The 15310-nt window shown below is 36.9% G+C and overlaps 1 protein-coding gene across 14 annotated transcripts in view; it reads left to right on the forward strand.

Moving 5' to 3' along the window:
* The window catches only part of UTRN (utrophin), a gene marked incomplete at its 5' end in the record, with an annotated part of 496387 nt that overhangs the window by 247574 nt on the left and 233503 nt on the right, over positions 1 to 15310 (forward strand). For all 14 annotated transcript variants that reach the window (XM_079938689.1, XM_079938693.1, XM_079938692.1 and 11 more), the window contains one exon: positions 13297 to 13486. In XM_079938689.1, the coding sequence (XP_079794815.1) occupies positions 13297 to 13486 (190 nt within the window). The remainder of the gene's footprint in view (positions 1 to 13296; positions 13487 to 15310) is intronic.

The following is a 15310-nucleotide window of genomic DNA, read 5'->3' on the forward strand; positions in this document are numbered from 1 at the left end:
CTCCCCTCCGCCACCTTGCACCACCAAGAACCATACTTTCTTCCATCGAGAATGCTTACTCTAATGCTCCCTCAGACAAGTTAAATGACACGTTCAAAGGTACATGGCAGAGCCAAGATGATATTTTCTTTCTTAAATTATGACAGTGCTCTCCACGCTCTGAAGAATTGGTGGTGAATTTTTTCAGGCTGCAGTGCTTTGTGAGATTTTGTGCTTCGTTTTTAGCGTATAAATTTTATTGGGCATCTCCTAATTGTCGGGCTCTGTGCTAAGCTCTTCACTTGCATTATTTTATTTAATCCTCTGAATACCCATAGGAGATAGGAAGAATTTTCATCAACATTATATCGATGAACAAACTGAAGTAGAGAGAAGTTAAGGAATACCGGAGATCACAGAGCTCCTACGGGCAGAGCTGAGATTGGAACCCAAGCCTTTTTTGACTGTGCAGTTGGGCTTTTATCTTTCTTAAAAAATCGCTTTATTTTTCTTCTTTGCTGTCAGAACTTCAGCTATTGCTGACGACGGTTCTGAGTACCCACCTCTCAGATCTTTGTGATTCTACTTACTGGTTCTTATCTGTGTTGAGTTTAGAAACCAGATCTGATTAAAGATATGGGGGCCTCTGCTACGAATAAATGTAACTCTCTCTAGTACATGGCCATTGTGCCTGCTGTAGTGGCCCTGGAGCACCTTTACACCATGGCTTTTCTCTCATCTCCCAGCTGTGTTCTGAATGTACATTGTAGTCAGCCAAATTCTGGAGGGGTGAAGGGTTATTATATTGCACATGGAACACTATTATTGCGGTATAATATATGAAATTTAATATCAGCATTCAAAGGAAATGTTTTGTCTGAATTGCAGTTGGACTAAGTCATTTGGCCATTCACGATCCCTTATCTACCACCCGAAATCCAATGCTCACTGATAACAGAAAGCTTTGAATTGACGTGAGGCTATTTATTATGATCTTTATCCCGCTTAGTGTGAATAGCCTTGTTCCTAGCTGCAGAAATATTAATGTGTTTGCTCCTTCAGGGCATAGTTGGGGCTAACATGTCGTTTAGATACATTCATAATAATAGTTTTCTAATGTACAAAAAATGATTAATTCTGGATTAATAACTGGCTCCCGATATTTTGGATTCTGTAAACAACAGGTCTGTCTCTAACATTTTAAACTAATTGACATACCTTGACCACTATTCTTTTTGCTGGTGAAATTTTTTCCTTACATCTCTTAATGCCAGTTAACAAATTTTGTAGTGCAAATTGAGATAACGATAATTGAAATGGGCTTATAGTAACTTTCAGAGTGTAGATGCCTCATGTGGGTCTGAAATGTTGTTTTAACCCTGGAGTGCGTATGTTCATGTATATGTGTATGTACGTACACATACACACATACTTGCACACATACATATACACACACATAGTTATTTATGCTGAAACATTATGAAGGAAACGAGACAATATAACTTTATGTTATAAGGAATATCCTATAGATCATTAATTATTATGTATTTTTCTCTTTGCCCTCCATCCCCCGGAAGCCATCTTTTGCTGCCTACTTTGAGGCATTTCTCGGTTTGTACAGGCAGGACGAAAAGCACACTGGCTGTGGTGTCTGGCAATCCTTGATTAACATCCCAGCTTATTCACTTACCGTCTGTGTGAACTTTGACCAAGTTATTTCAACTCACTGAATCTCAATTTCTTGGTTGTAAAGCAGAGAACATATCTAATGGGTAAGATTATTGTTAGGGTCAAGAATTAGGTATAAAAGTTCCTCATACATGGTATGTGCTCAACAAAAGTTTACCCCAAATTATCATCATCTGCTCTGTCATATTATGTGTTCCTTATAAATCCGTTGCCCTTTGGTCTGTTGTGCAGTACTGTCTGTGGTTAAATTAGCGGAAGGTTTAGTCATCGTCAATTGTTTGTCTGTAGTCATTTTGAATAGTCTCGATTTACATTAATGAGAAAATAAATGGTTATCTGATTTACTGAGTGCGGTATAGATATTCTAAATGTTTATTACCAGATGAAACTTTTAGAAAATGCAATTTTCTTGTTAGTGTCTTAGTCTGTTCAGTCTTCTGTAACAAACTCCACAGACTGGGTGGCTTAGAAACTACAGAAATGTACTTCTCAAATTTCTGGAGGCTGGAAGTCCAAGATCAGGGTGCCAGCATGGTCGGGTGAAGACTCTTTTCCGGGTAGCAGACTTCTCCTTTCCCTATGTGGCAGAAGGGATAAGAGAGCTTTCTCAGGCTTCTTTTATAAGGTCATTAACCTCATTCATGGTGGCTTTGCCCTCAAGACCTAATCATCTCCCAAAGGCCGACCGACCTCCTAATACCATCGCATTGGGCATTAAGATTTCTACATAGGAATTTGAGGAGGACAGATACATTCAGACCATAGCAGTTAGTAAAATCATCACAGTTGCTGCATTTACATTGCATTTAAGTGTTTTCTGCCTAAGCAGAAGTGTAACCATCCTGGAAAGAAAGGGTGTAGTATTTTTTAAAGTTTATTTCATGTGAGAGCCACAAATACAGATTTATCTAGTGAAGGAACTTTCCTCTTTAGAAATGGCACTGTCTTTCTAATTAATGTTCATTAACTTGTTATTAACGTCCTGCTGGACATGTGGAATGCACGTAGTTTACAAGGGGTTATATAAATACTGTGTATACTAAAGACTGAATTTGTGAAGGCCTTGATTATTTTGAAAACATTACATTCCAAAAATTTGAATTTGCCTTTGATTGCTTTCCCAGTTATTTTTATTGTATATTTTGAAACTTTCATTATTTCTGTTATTACTTTTTCAGCAGTGATTGTTTATTGTCCCAGCTGACTAATAAAAATGAAATGTTCTTCTTCAGCATTTATTCATTGTTTGATTTGGCCAGTTTCTTTGAACTGTGGTCAGTGGAGATACTCATATGGGGATTGTGTCCTATGACCTGACATCAACCTGGCCCATCCTTTGCACTCTTAAAATGAGTGTTGTAGCAGCTATCACTCCCAAATTAATGCGCTTAGGTGAAAAGTACTGGTAGCCATATCCTTTGAGCCTGTATGCTGGTATGAGATTTGGGTCAGTCAAATTTGATTTATCCTCTCCGAAGCTTGCTCCTTTCCCTGAATGTTACCTTTATTTTCCAACCTGTTTCTTTTATTTTCATTGCTAGCATTTCGTTTTTAGTTTTCCCTTCTGAGCTGGGAAGGAAACTGGTAAAGAAGAAAAGTGTAAAAATTATACTCTTCTTTATTTTCCTTTTTTGTTATATTGTTTTAATATTTCAATTACTGTTTTATTGCCTTTGAAAAAAATTTACCAATAATGTCTTTGTGGTACAAACCTAACAATACTAATGTTTTCATTTTGTATATAACAAGCTCAAGCAAGCAGTTATTTTCTTAATGCATTTAACTCCATAATAAACAACCTAAAGGACCAGTGCCTGTAGCCTTTGTCTTTGCTTTCATTTGTTCTTTTTTCCCATGAGTTAGTTCATTAAATGTTTATTTATTTAACCTTATCTTTGTCAAGCTCTGTGATCAGCCCTGAAGCTTCAGCCATAAACAGTGCTCTGTGCCTACCCCCCAGGAAGCTTTCATAGGAAGATCCAGGTAGTAAAAAGAAAATAATACATAATTATAGATGATGATTTGGGAGGCAAAAGAAACTAAAGAGGTGCTACGTAAGAAACTAAAGAGGTGCTACGTAAGAGAGGGAATTATTTAGCTTGGCTAAATTTAGAAAGCATAATGCAGAAGGCAGCATTTGAGCTGATTCAGGTTAAGAAGAACCATCTGAAAAAAATTCTAGGGTCAACAGCAAAGGTAAAAGTCATGAGGCAGGAAACAGCATAGAATGTGGTTGAAATAAAATGAATAAGGGGGCTTAAGAAGTGGTAGAAGAGGGAGGCAGAGGCAACATCATGCTGAACTTTATAAGACATGGGAAAGGGTTTGGATATTAAGTACAATGGAAAGCTATTGGAATCAGTAAGCAAGGGATGACACTATCTAATTTATAATATTCAATCGAATCTTGCTTAGTCTTATGAGGAGAATATATTTTAGGGGTGTAAGAGAATAATTGGGACAGCCAGTAAAGAAGTGATTATTGTGGTCCAGGTGAGAGATGGTGGGTATCCTGGGATATTGTGTACCAGCAATGGTGGAAAGAAGGTCATGGCTTTGAGATGTACTTCGGAAGTAGAAAAGATGTTTGATGGATTAGATATGTAATTTGGGGGAGTGGAAGCAATCTAAGATGGCACTTTGTGAAAGGATGAGTGGTAGTACCGTTCACTGGAAAAGGCAGTGGGAGTTTCTGGGAGAAAAAATTCAAGAACTGGATGTTGACATGCTCATTTGAGATGCCTATTAGATATCCAAGTGTATAGGTCAAATAGATAATTGGATATGTGAATCTGGAACTCAAACATTCCAGAGCTCAGATAGGAATTGGGAAGTTCTTAGCATCTACAGTGGAGGTTAAATCTGTGGGACTGGATGAGATCACTGGGAAAAGAATAAAGATGGAGAAGAAGGAGATGGATTGAGTCCATAGAGTCTAGGGTTTGGTGATGGAGCAAAAAAAGGAAAAGAGAACAGAAAAGGCTCAGAAAAATCTTCGAATGAAGTAGAAACAAAATCCAGGTGTTCAGAAATATAGGGAAGAAAATATTTTTAAGAGGGAATGATCCATTGTGTTTAATTAGGCTGAGAAATTCGAAAAGATGACACAACACCATTCCTGGAATTCCACATTTTGGAGATTTTGGTGATTTTGAAAAGAGCAATTTCAAGGGAGTAATGGGGTAGAAAGTAGAGAATGAGATCAAGTTGGGGAAATAGAAATGATTTGTGGAAAGATCACCAGAGAAGTTTGTTGTAAACAGAGGCAGAGAGATTAGGTAGTACCTGGAAAGCAATGAAGGTTAAAGAGAGGTAAATGACTTTTCTTTAAAATGGGACATGAGAAATAAAGCATGTGTGTATGCTCATGGGAATGATCTAGTAGAGTGATGTCAGACTGAGGTGACAAAGGAAGAGGAAAGAAGTCCTTCTGTTGATAAGGTGAGATCTGTAGAATTGAGTTTGGTAAGAGCTGGGCTGCTTTTTCCATTATGACAGGAAGGACAGTGAGAAGATGAGTATAGATGCATGTGGATTGGAGCCTTAGTAGGGGGAAGATGACATATTCTCAGTGCAATGACTTCTGCTTTCTTTATGATCCATGAGGCGTGCTCTCAGTGAGGCTGGAAGTGTGACTGAGAGAAGTTTGAAGAAAGAGGATCAGTTGCAGAATCTAGGTGGGTGGGACAGAGAGCTTCCTAGGGGAACTTTAGTGCTGGGCAGTGATGGGTGCCTATTTGTGATTTATTATAATAATGTAAAGGAAAGATAGCCCTGTTGTGGTGTTCTTTAGCAATGTGTATCTACTCGGAGGCAAGTAGAAAGAATGCAGATGAAAAGTCAGACGGAGAGGGAGCAGGGGAGAGGAAGGTATTTGTAAGGTAGTGGAGACCGGGATGCACTAGTGCATAACGGTGTCTATCATGTCCCTTTCCCTGGGAGGTGCAGTCCCTCACTGGAGCCTATGGCTTGGCAAGTAGATCTTGAGTTGGATTTCAGACTCCACTTACCTGTTGAGGCAGTGAGCAGCCTATGTGCAGTTACCATGGACCTGGAGGTCAGTATATGAGCATAATGGAAAATGTCTTCTGCTTTGAAGGAGTAGGATTTTGCCTGGAAGATGGGAGAACAGCGGCTTGGAAGTAGCAATTCGAAGGAGGCGGACGCTCATTCCAACAGTTGTGCATCACGAGGCATATAGGGTCTGAGAGAAAAAAGAAAAAGACTTCGTTAGAAGTCTGCAGACAAATTGATGGCACTAGGGAAACCAATTTCACTTAAGACAGGGTAAAAGGATCTGAGGAATCTCCCAATCGTAGAATAGGTTTCCAGGCTTAATGGAAGAAGGGTTTTGGGGGTAGATTGGGAAAGGTATGGAGCAGTATTGGGGTTATGGTCCAGTATTGGTTGGCTAAGACCAAATATCTGGTAGTGACTTAGTTAAAAGGGAAATAGGATGTGGTGTGATAAATCCTCACACAAGTTCTGACTTGAATAGCGGGGTTGCGGGTACCTCTCTTAAGCTTCCCAAGTGGTGTGGTATTAGCAGCTTAGAACAGTCTCCTTGAGTTCCATGGAGTGAATTTTTAAGTGCCTGATGATGACCCAATCTCTATGCAACAGAGACTGGTCACAAAGTACCATAGATGGTTGGGGATATCTCCAGTGACAAATTCTTCATTAAATCCACTGCATTAAAGTGTACTTTAATATATTTCCTAGCTAAATGATACTTTATACACCAAAGGACAAATTACCTTGTGAAGGTACTCAATGGGAAGCTTAAAGAATTGTTTCATTGTAAGTTTTTTACATGCCACTCAAACTAGTGATGCTACTATTTTCCACTCTAGAAGAGGTAAATATATTTAAATCTCATGTAACTGTAAACGTCACCTTTAAAGTATACCGAAATTTAGCAACACATATCTGTGGGTTTGCTAAGACACTCTTTTCCATTGAAGTCTTAAAAAAAAAAGACATATCTACTTGTGTTCAGACACTCTTTTGACCAATTATATGCACATGCACATTTGATTAAACAATATTATATCTTGTAGCTTAAAAATGAAGCATTATTTAACATTTAAAATAACATTTTAAAAATTCAGTTATATGGGTGGCCATGTTTTGTAATGCTACAAAATGACTATAAGCTATTTTGTAGCCTATCATAGTTGCTTTTATAACAGAAATCTCTTTAAAAGCTGAGTTTACATTTAAAAAATCCAAGTTCCCTTTAATGTAAACTATTATAAATCTGCCACACATACATTCTTTAAATCTTTTATGAGAAGTTATTTATACTTTCAGTCTGCACCATTTCTTGCATTAAAGAATTATATAGTCTGCTACTTCTGTTTGAAGTAAAAAAAATTTTTTGCTAAAATTATCCTTCTAAACTTCAAAACTTCTTTTAGGTTTTCAGCCTATCTTTATTCTTTATGATTTGTGGGTTTTACAAGATTTAAAAGAAAAAAATCTTCTCTGCCTTTATCTAGTAGCCATAATTTCCTGAACTTAAAATCCTGCGGCATGCAGGATCTTTACTGTGGCATGTGTACTTCTTAGCTGCGGCATGCAGACTTTAGTTGCGGCATGGATGCGGGATCTAGTTCCCCAGCCAGAGATTGAACTTGGACCCCCTGCATTGGGAGCGCAGAGTCTTACCCACTGGACCACGAGGCAAGTCCCTACATGCAGTGATTCTTAATGAAGCTGAATTTGAAGCTAGGGATGGAGTGAGAATGGAGGAACTCTTCCAGTAGGTCTTATAATCTCTATGATGGAATATGTAGTTTTAAAAGGACCCCTAGAGATTCTGACACGGGCCCTTTACTCAGCTAGTCCAAGCTCTTTATTTTAAAGATGGAAAAAGAAAATTGGAGATTTGAAGTGGTTTACCACAAGGCATACAGCTAGTAAACGGCAGAGGTGGTAAAATTAGGTGGCTTCCTTCTGAGAGCAGCGTATGAATGGCATTAAAAGTAACTTACTAGCCTGTGTCATAAAGTGTGTGTACATACTTCTGAGCATCTAATTTTAGTGATTTTTTTGCCTTACGGTATTATGATAAATCATGTGAAATTCCTTGAAAATAAATAAAAGATTCTTGTAGTGTCTTGTCATGTCCAGTATACCATACTCTAGCCTTTTAAAAAAAGAATAAAATGAGTGATGTGGAGAGCTGATACCTTTTAGCTAGATTCTGTTACAGATTTCATATGAAATTATATTAATTTCAAAAATCAGATTATAAGTATAAATACTATGGTTATACATTTTAAAATGTATATTTATGATAATAACATGAAGACAATTCAGACTGCTGTAAATAAAGTTTAGTTTTCAGTATGTTCATTATTTTTAGTTGTTGATTATGATCATGATGAAAAAACTATGACACCAGATATTTGTGAATTTTAAAAAATTCCCTAGGACATTTATTATTAAATTGCACATTTGCATCCTATAAATAAAATTACTTTCCCAGTATTTCACCAAATTCATATACAAGGTTAGGGAAAAATGTTATAAGCCAATATGTTTGTGGTAATTTGTTGTTACAGCAATAATGGCCTGCTAATAGGCACCATAAGAGAAATTATGGGATGCTATGGAATGAGATACTATAGGTTTGGAAAGTATCTGCACCAAGTTCTGTAGGGTAAGTAGAAATTAACCAGGTGGAAAGGGAAAAGTTTAGTGGGGGGATGGAGGGGTGAGGAAGGATATTTAAAGTAAAAAAAATAAAAAGTAAAGCTCTGGATGTGAAACAGTGACCACTTTGAGGGTTAGTAATTGGTTCGTTTTTGTAGGTAGCATGAGGCTTGGAGTAATGAGATGGTACTTGGAAAGGTAAGCAAGACTCAGACCATGGAGAACCTTGTGTGGCAAGTGGCTGGTGAAAATGATGCATGAGGAGGTGGGCAACTGCCCCAGGTTTCACAGCTAGTCAGTGGTGGAGCCATGTCTGCCTTGATCCAAAACCTGTATTCTTTTGCTTTAGTAACCAATAAAGTAGACATCTCTTAACCATTGTCTAAAAGTTATTTTTTAGCAGCTTCCTGCAAAGTGAATACTTTTAAAGGAGAATCTGTTTTCCCATTGATGACTAGTAGATGATTTGACAGTTTTACAATAAATGCCCTAGCTTCTGGATTCAGAATGTTCCACTGGTCACCAAAATATGCTGCTGGTATTATCCAACCCAGTGGAACCAACAATGTCTAAGGTCAAGCGCTCATGATTCTCTTAGCTCCCTTTTCCTCTGAAGCACCACTTTAGGCTTTCCACCTCCCCTGCTAGCCTGGTCCTTCCTTCATGCTTGTTAAGTTTGTAAGTAAGTGTCTCTCAAATAGAGGGAATCTCTGCCTTCACCAATGAGGTTCTTAGACATTTGCATCCTTTTCCCTAGTCTGGGCATTCTTAGGGTTTAATACAGCTAATTCATAATGACGTGTTTCTACATTAGCTGTTTGCCACATAACCTGTTATGTACGTGTGAATATTCTTAAGAATAAAGGATATTGATTATGTAAGCTGAACGTGTTTGACTTTGCTAAATTTTATAATTACTAAATGTTATATGTGTTCTTAAAATAAGAATAGTCTACTAAATTTTATAATTACTAAATTTTATATGAGTGTTCTTAAAATTAGAATCGTCTGTTCATGGTTGATTAATTGTGCCTGTATACTCCTTTAATTCTAGTACTTTTTTGGCACAATCTTTATTTGGGTTTTTTTTTTTTTTTTTTTTTTTTGCTGTACGCGGGCCTCTCACTGTTGTGGTCTCTCCCATTGCGGAGCACAGGCTCCGGACGCGCAGGCTCAGCGGCCATGGCTCACGAGCCTAGCCGCTCCGTGGCATGTGGGATCTTCCCGGACTGGGGCACGAACCCCTGTCCCCTGCATCAGCAGGCGGACTCTCAACCACTGCACCACCAGGGAAGCCCTGGCTATTCTTAATATTTTCTTCAGTTGATATTTTAATAGTTGAAAATATGGGCAGGGTTAGGTGGAAGATAAAACACCACCAACCACCCAAATTCTGGTGGATAACTTCTAAATATAAAAAATTAAATATATGAATATGATTACAAAAATATTTAAAATACTGTAAGATTTATAATAGAGTATAGTGGTACTCTCACTACTCACTACAGTCCCTCTCCCTAGCGGCAGCTTTTTTCTTCCCCTTGCTTGATCATGTTAGTTCTATTTTTATGTTTTTGAGGAATTGCCATATTGTTTTCCATAGTGGCTGTACCATCTTATCATTGAATTTTTAGAGAAGCAGATATTCAGTGTTGACATTATTATGCCTGTCTAAACATCATTAATAGCCAGGCACTAAAGTTTACTATGATTTTGCTTCTTTGTTTATTTTACCTGAAATTAATAATTGCCTTGTTTTTATACGCTTAGTTTTCTTTGCACCTATTGCTAATTCTTCCCACATTTTCCAATGGCCTGTCAGTGATTGACAAGGTCAATGACATTAAGCAGTCTATCACTTCTAAGATTTTTTCTTGTAGACATTTCTTCTGGAGACAGCTTTCCAGGCCTGCTGCACAGCCATTATCCTGGGGATTTTCTGTGCTTTCCTCCTAGGATCTCATGGAGTTTGTTTGTTTTTGTCCTCTTTTGAGTTATTGTTTTGTCAGAGTGTCTCCTTTGTTAATTTTGTCAAATTAAAACAAGAAACATAACAGCTGGAATGGTGAAGACAGCCCTCATCTGATCCAGTTTGGTGCATTGCCCTCTTTTCTGAGATCTCCTTTCACCATTAGCATGAGAGCCTGTTAGATTTCTTGTTTTTCAGCTTTTTATATTGTCTTCTTTCTGGATTTATGAACTAGGTATTGTAGAGGACTTCTGTCAGTAGCTTCTTGAAAAGTGGAGTTTGGGAGGTAATTTTAAAGGCATATTGTAAAAAGATTTTCATTATTCTATAAAACTATCATAATGCTATAATAAAGACTCTGAGGAATATGGAGATACAAAAGACTGCTTCTGCCCATAGTGAGTTTATGGAACAGGGAGACAGACAAGAAATCTCTATGATATAGATAAAGTAAAATTTAAGGGTGAAAAAAGATCACAATCTAAGGGCTTTTCCAGGATACATATCATGAATTTCTGAATGAAGAAGAGTTTTGACCTTTTATGAACTCAGGACAAGGAAACCTAATTGGGCTGAGATGTTCTGAAGGAGGTAGCTTTAACCCTTAAAGGATTGGAAGGACTTTGATAGGTGAAGATTGTCAGAAGGACATTTTTTATGTGGGTATAAAATTATGTAGACATAGTATTAAGAATATTCTAGAGAAAAAGGAACATACCACTTTGATCTGAACTATTGGAAATAACTAGGGGCGTAAAGCTGGAAAAGTAAGTTAGTGATAGATTATGGAGGACATTGAGTTCCAGCAGAAGCAATTTGAATTTGTTCTGTAGGCAGGCAAACACTGTTGGCGGTTTTTCAGTAAGTGAATGCTGAGTTGAAGTTGATGACATTCCGGAATGTCATATAAATGGGATCGTAGTATGTAGCTTTTATGTCTGGCTTCTTTCACTTAGCAAAATGCATTTGAGGTTCCATTCATGTTGATGTATCCATCATTAGTTTTTGGATTTTTATTGCTCAGTAGTATTCCATTATATGCATGTACCCCAGTTTATTTACTAGCTGATGACATTTGGGTTATTATGAGTTTTGGACCATTATGAATAAAGCTGCTATGATCATTTGCATACAGGTTTTGTGTAGACACATGTGTTCATTTCTCTTGGGTAAATACTTAGGAATAGGATTGCTGGCTTGTATCTTAAGTGCATGGTTAACTTTATAAAAAAACTGCCAAACTGTTTTTCAATATGGCCATACCATTTTACACTCCTACCTGCAGTGTATGAGAGTTGCAATTACTTTACATTCTTATCAGCACTTGGTTTGGTCATTTTCTTAAAGCCATTCTAATATGTAGTGATATCTCATTGTGGATTGGATTTACATTTTTCTGATAGTTACTGATGTTGAGTAGCTTTTCATGTGCTTCTTGCTATCCGTACATCTTCTATGATGATATGTCTGTTTACATCTTTTACCCATTTTTTAGAAGGAATGTGTTTATTGATATGTAAAAAAGATACTTGTTTATTATAAATTCAAAGAATGCAGAAAAGTACAAATAGGAAAGTAAACCACATCACATCCCAGCACCTGGAACTATTTTAATATTAGGTTAGTGTTCCAGACATTTCCCCCTCTATCTGTATATACAGATAGAAAGACGGATGGATGATGATAAATGGATGGATGAGTGGATGGGCAGATAGAAAAAATATGTAAATAAGATCATATTACATGTGTTGATTTTTAAATTGTGATAACAGTTCATATACCATGAAATTTACCCTTTGAAAGTGTACAACTTAATGGTTTTTAGTATATTTTCTCTGTTGTGCAGCCATTACCACACTCTTAATTTCAGAACAGTTTATCACCCTGAAAAGAAACGCACCACCCATTAGCAGTCCGTCCCCATTTCCCTCTACCTTCCAGTCCTAGTCAGCAACTAATCTACTTTCTCCTTCTATGGATTTACTTCTTTTAAGTAGTTCATATAAATGGAATCACACAATATGTGGCCTTTTGTGTCTGGTTTCTTTCACTTGGCGTAATGTTTTCAAGGTCCATCCATGCTGAGCATGTATCAGTACTTCCTTCCTTTTTATGGCTGAGTAATATTTCGTGGGTGAATATACGACATTTTGTTTAGTAATTCCCCTCCCAATTGATGGATATTTGGGGTGATTCTGCTGTTTGGCTTTTCTAAATAATGCTGCTATAAACATTTTTGTATAAGTTTTTGTGTGGACATATGTTTTTAGTTCTCTTGGGTTTAAATACCTAGGAGTGAAATTGTTGGTGCCCATTCGCAAATTAAGTTGTTTGTTTTCTTTATATGGAGCTTTGAGATATATGAAATTTTAAAGGTTGGATTTACAGGTGTGTGTGTCTGTTAAATCATGCAACTCCAGGGTAGTTACGCTTTAATTTTGATGTAGATTTAATGAAAGCTTTATAAAAACTTGATTGTCCAGTGTCTTCCGAATATAATATTATTATATCAGCTTGAAGAACCAGTTTGCATTGATCTGAAGTGTTTAAAATATATAAAGTAAGTCCTTTAAATTATTTGATTGTATCTTAAACACTTCAGATTTTACTTCTTCCTAGAATTCATTTAGTCACTTGTATGAATATTTATTGATATTGCCTTTTGAGTGTCAGGAATGATACTAAGGTACTGAAATAAAATGTATGGGGAATAACAGCATACAATTACGAACTGTAAAATGTTATAATTATTTTATGATATGGATGTGATTTTGTTAATATTTATATCTCTCTCCCTCTCCTTCTTCTCAAAATTCACATTACCCCTCCATTAAGGATTATTTAAGACACACATATAAACAAATCTCCCAGTTACATTAGGTACTTAAATAAATAAAGGTTGCTTGGAGGCCATCTGTTAATTTTTCTTTAGGGCGTGCATGATGTGGACTGTCACACTGTAAGTAACGGAGACGTGCCTGTCGTGTTGTTCCTTGCAGCATTGCTGACAGACAGAGTGCCTTGGAGGGTGAGCTGAGGACAGTGCAGGCCTCTCGCAGGGATCTGGAGAACTTCCTAAAGTGGATACAAGAAGCAGAAACCACAGTTAATGTGCTTGCAGATGCCTCTCAGCGGGAGAATGCTCTTCAGGACACCGTCCTGGCCAGGGAACTCACACAGCAGATGCAGGCAAGTGCACGGGAAACTGCGCCTTGTATTTTAATTTTTGCTGTGCTCTTTTGATCCATCTACATGCAAAATTTATTACCGTTCAAAGGTGAGGTTGTCGCCTTATTTTGGTGTGAAATCCATGCTCCCCTATGAATAATTGGTTTCTGGAAATAAGATCTGTAAAGTACTTTTACTTAATAATGGAGGAAAAAAACACCTTGTTTTATGGGAGTAATAGTTTTTTATTTAGACTTACAGGCTCATAACTATTGTATTTTTCTGTCATTTTAAGCCCTATTACAGTTAGCCTTATTGAAGCCTGAATGATAAGGGCATTTCCTCTTAACAGGAAGTTATTTCTTTCTCCATTTATTATAAATACTTAATATAAAAGCTGCAAAGGCTCTGTGGCTTAGTATACAACCAAGAATACTAGGCTTGAGGGTGTTACTTCTGTGTCTTTAGCTTGATAGCTATGATTGTGAATGCAGTCTGAGGTTCACATTTTCTTCTACATGAAATGTGATAACACAAAATCTTTCCTTTAAAAAAAAATTTGAGGAATCTAATGAAGCATATCTGAATCTTTTTTCTGCCCCCAAGTACACCTGCTTCGGTGCCCTTGAATTTCCCATTTTCTTTGTGCAGAATAACCTACTCTTGCCCATCACAGGCCTTCTCACTTAGAACTTGGTTTTAAACCTATTTCAGTGGAGAAGACTCCTTGTTTACCACAGTTTTACATCTGGTTACTTCTTTATGCTGTGCCATTCTCACAGCATTTTGACAGTTATTGTTTCTGATATGCTTGTGAACTCATGATCCATTGTCATCTGATGCCCGTCTCCTCCTCTAGTTGATCACATGGTTCTTCAAGGGCAGAGATTGCATTATTGCATGTTGTTGCCTACGCAGAGCTCTGTGTGGAAATTCTAAATAAATACAGACCACTGCCCTTGGACCCTAAAACTTCACCATTATGAAATTCAGTATGATGACCTTTTCTGAATCCTTTCTTAGGAAATCTTTTCCCTTGAAACATCAGAATGTTCACAAATGTGTGTGTGGGTCTGGTTGAAGGGTACAGAAGCTTTCTTGGAATTTTCTTACAAATTTTCTCTTAAGTTTGAAATTATTATCCTTAAAAAGTTACGAATTTTAAAGAAAGACCCTTTTGGAATAGACTTATTAATAATTTATTCCCATGCATAAAGACTATTAGGGTGTTTTATGGTTGAATTCTCAAGATTAATTTAACAAAAATCTATGTTTACTTATACATTACTTCTTATTTCTTATTCATTGATTCATTGCATAATACACTTGTGACTTGATAATGAGAGTGAGCAGGCAGGTATCAAAGATAAATCTGCTCTTTTTTGTCTTTTTTCTCTTACCCTCTGGAGTCTTATGAGGTCACCGTAAATGGTAATTGATAAAATATTTAGCTATCGTCTCATTTTTAGAGGGCTACAGAGGGTTCTAAATGTGGGTATGTGCTAGAATATATTATTTTTTATGACTTAAACAACGATAAGCCTGACCTATTAATGCTCACAGATACTCAATTTATGTAATGATGTTAAACTCAAAACATACCCAGGCTATGCACTCGAGAAGGTAACAGTTTGAGACAAAGAGCAAAGGAGGCTTGAAATGAGCCTTGTTTTAGCAGGTCTAAAACAGACCTGTTTTAGAGTTTAATAATGTCTTCCAATACATTTTATTCTGGGATATATTCTTACATAGCCAAAAAACTCTTCTCAATATTTAATGAATATTCAAATTGTGGAAGAAATACATGTACATAGAGATGTTTAAAATCTTTCTGAATAAAAATAA

The sequence above is a fragment of the Stenella coeruleoalba genome (genome assembly GCF_951394435.1).
Source record: "Stenella coeruleoalba genome assembly, chromosome: 12".
Taxonomy (NCBI): domain Eukaryota; kingdom Metazoa; phylum Chordata; class Mammalia; order Artiodactyla; family Delphinidae; genus Stenella; species Stenella coeruleoalba.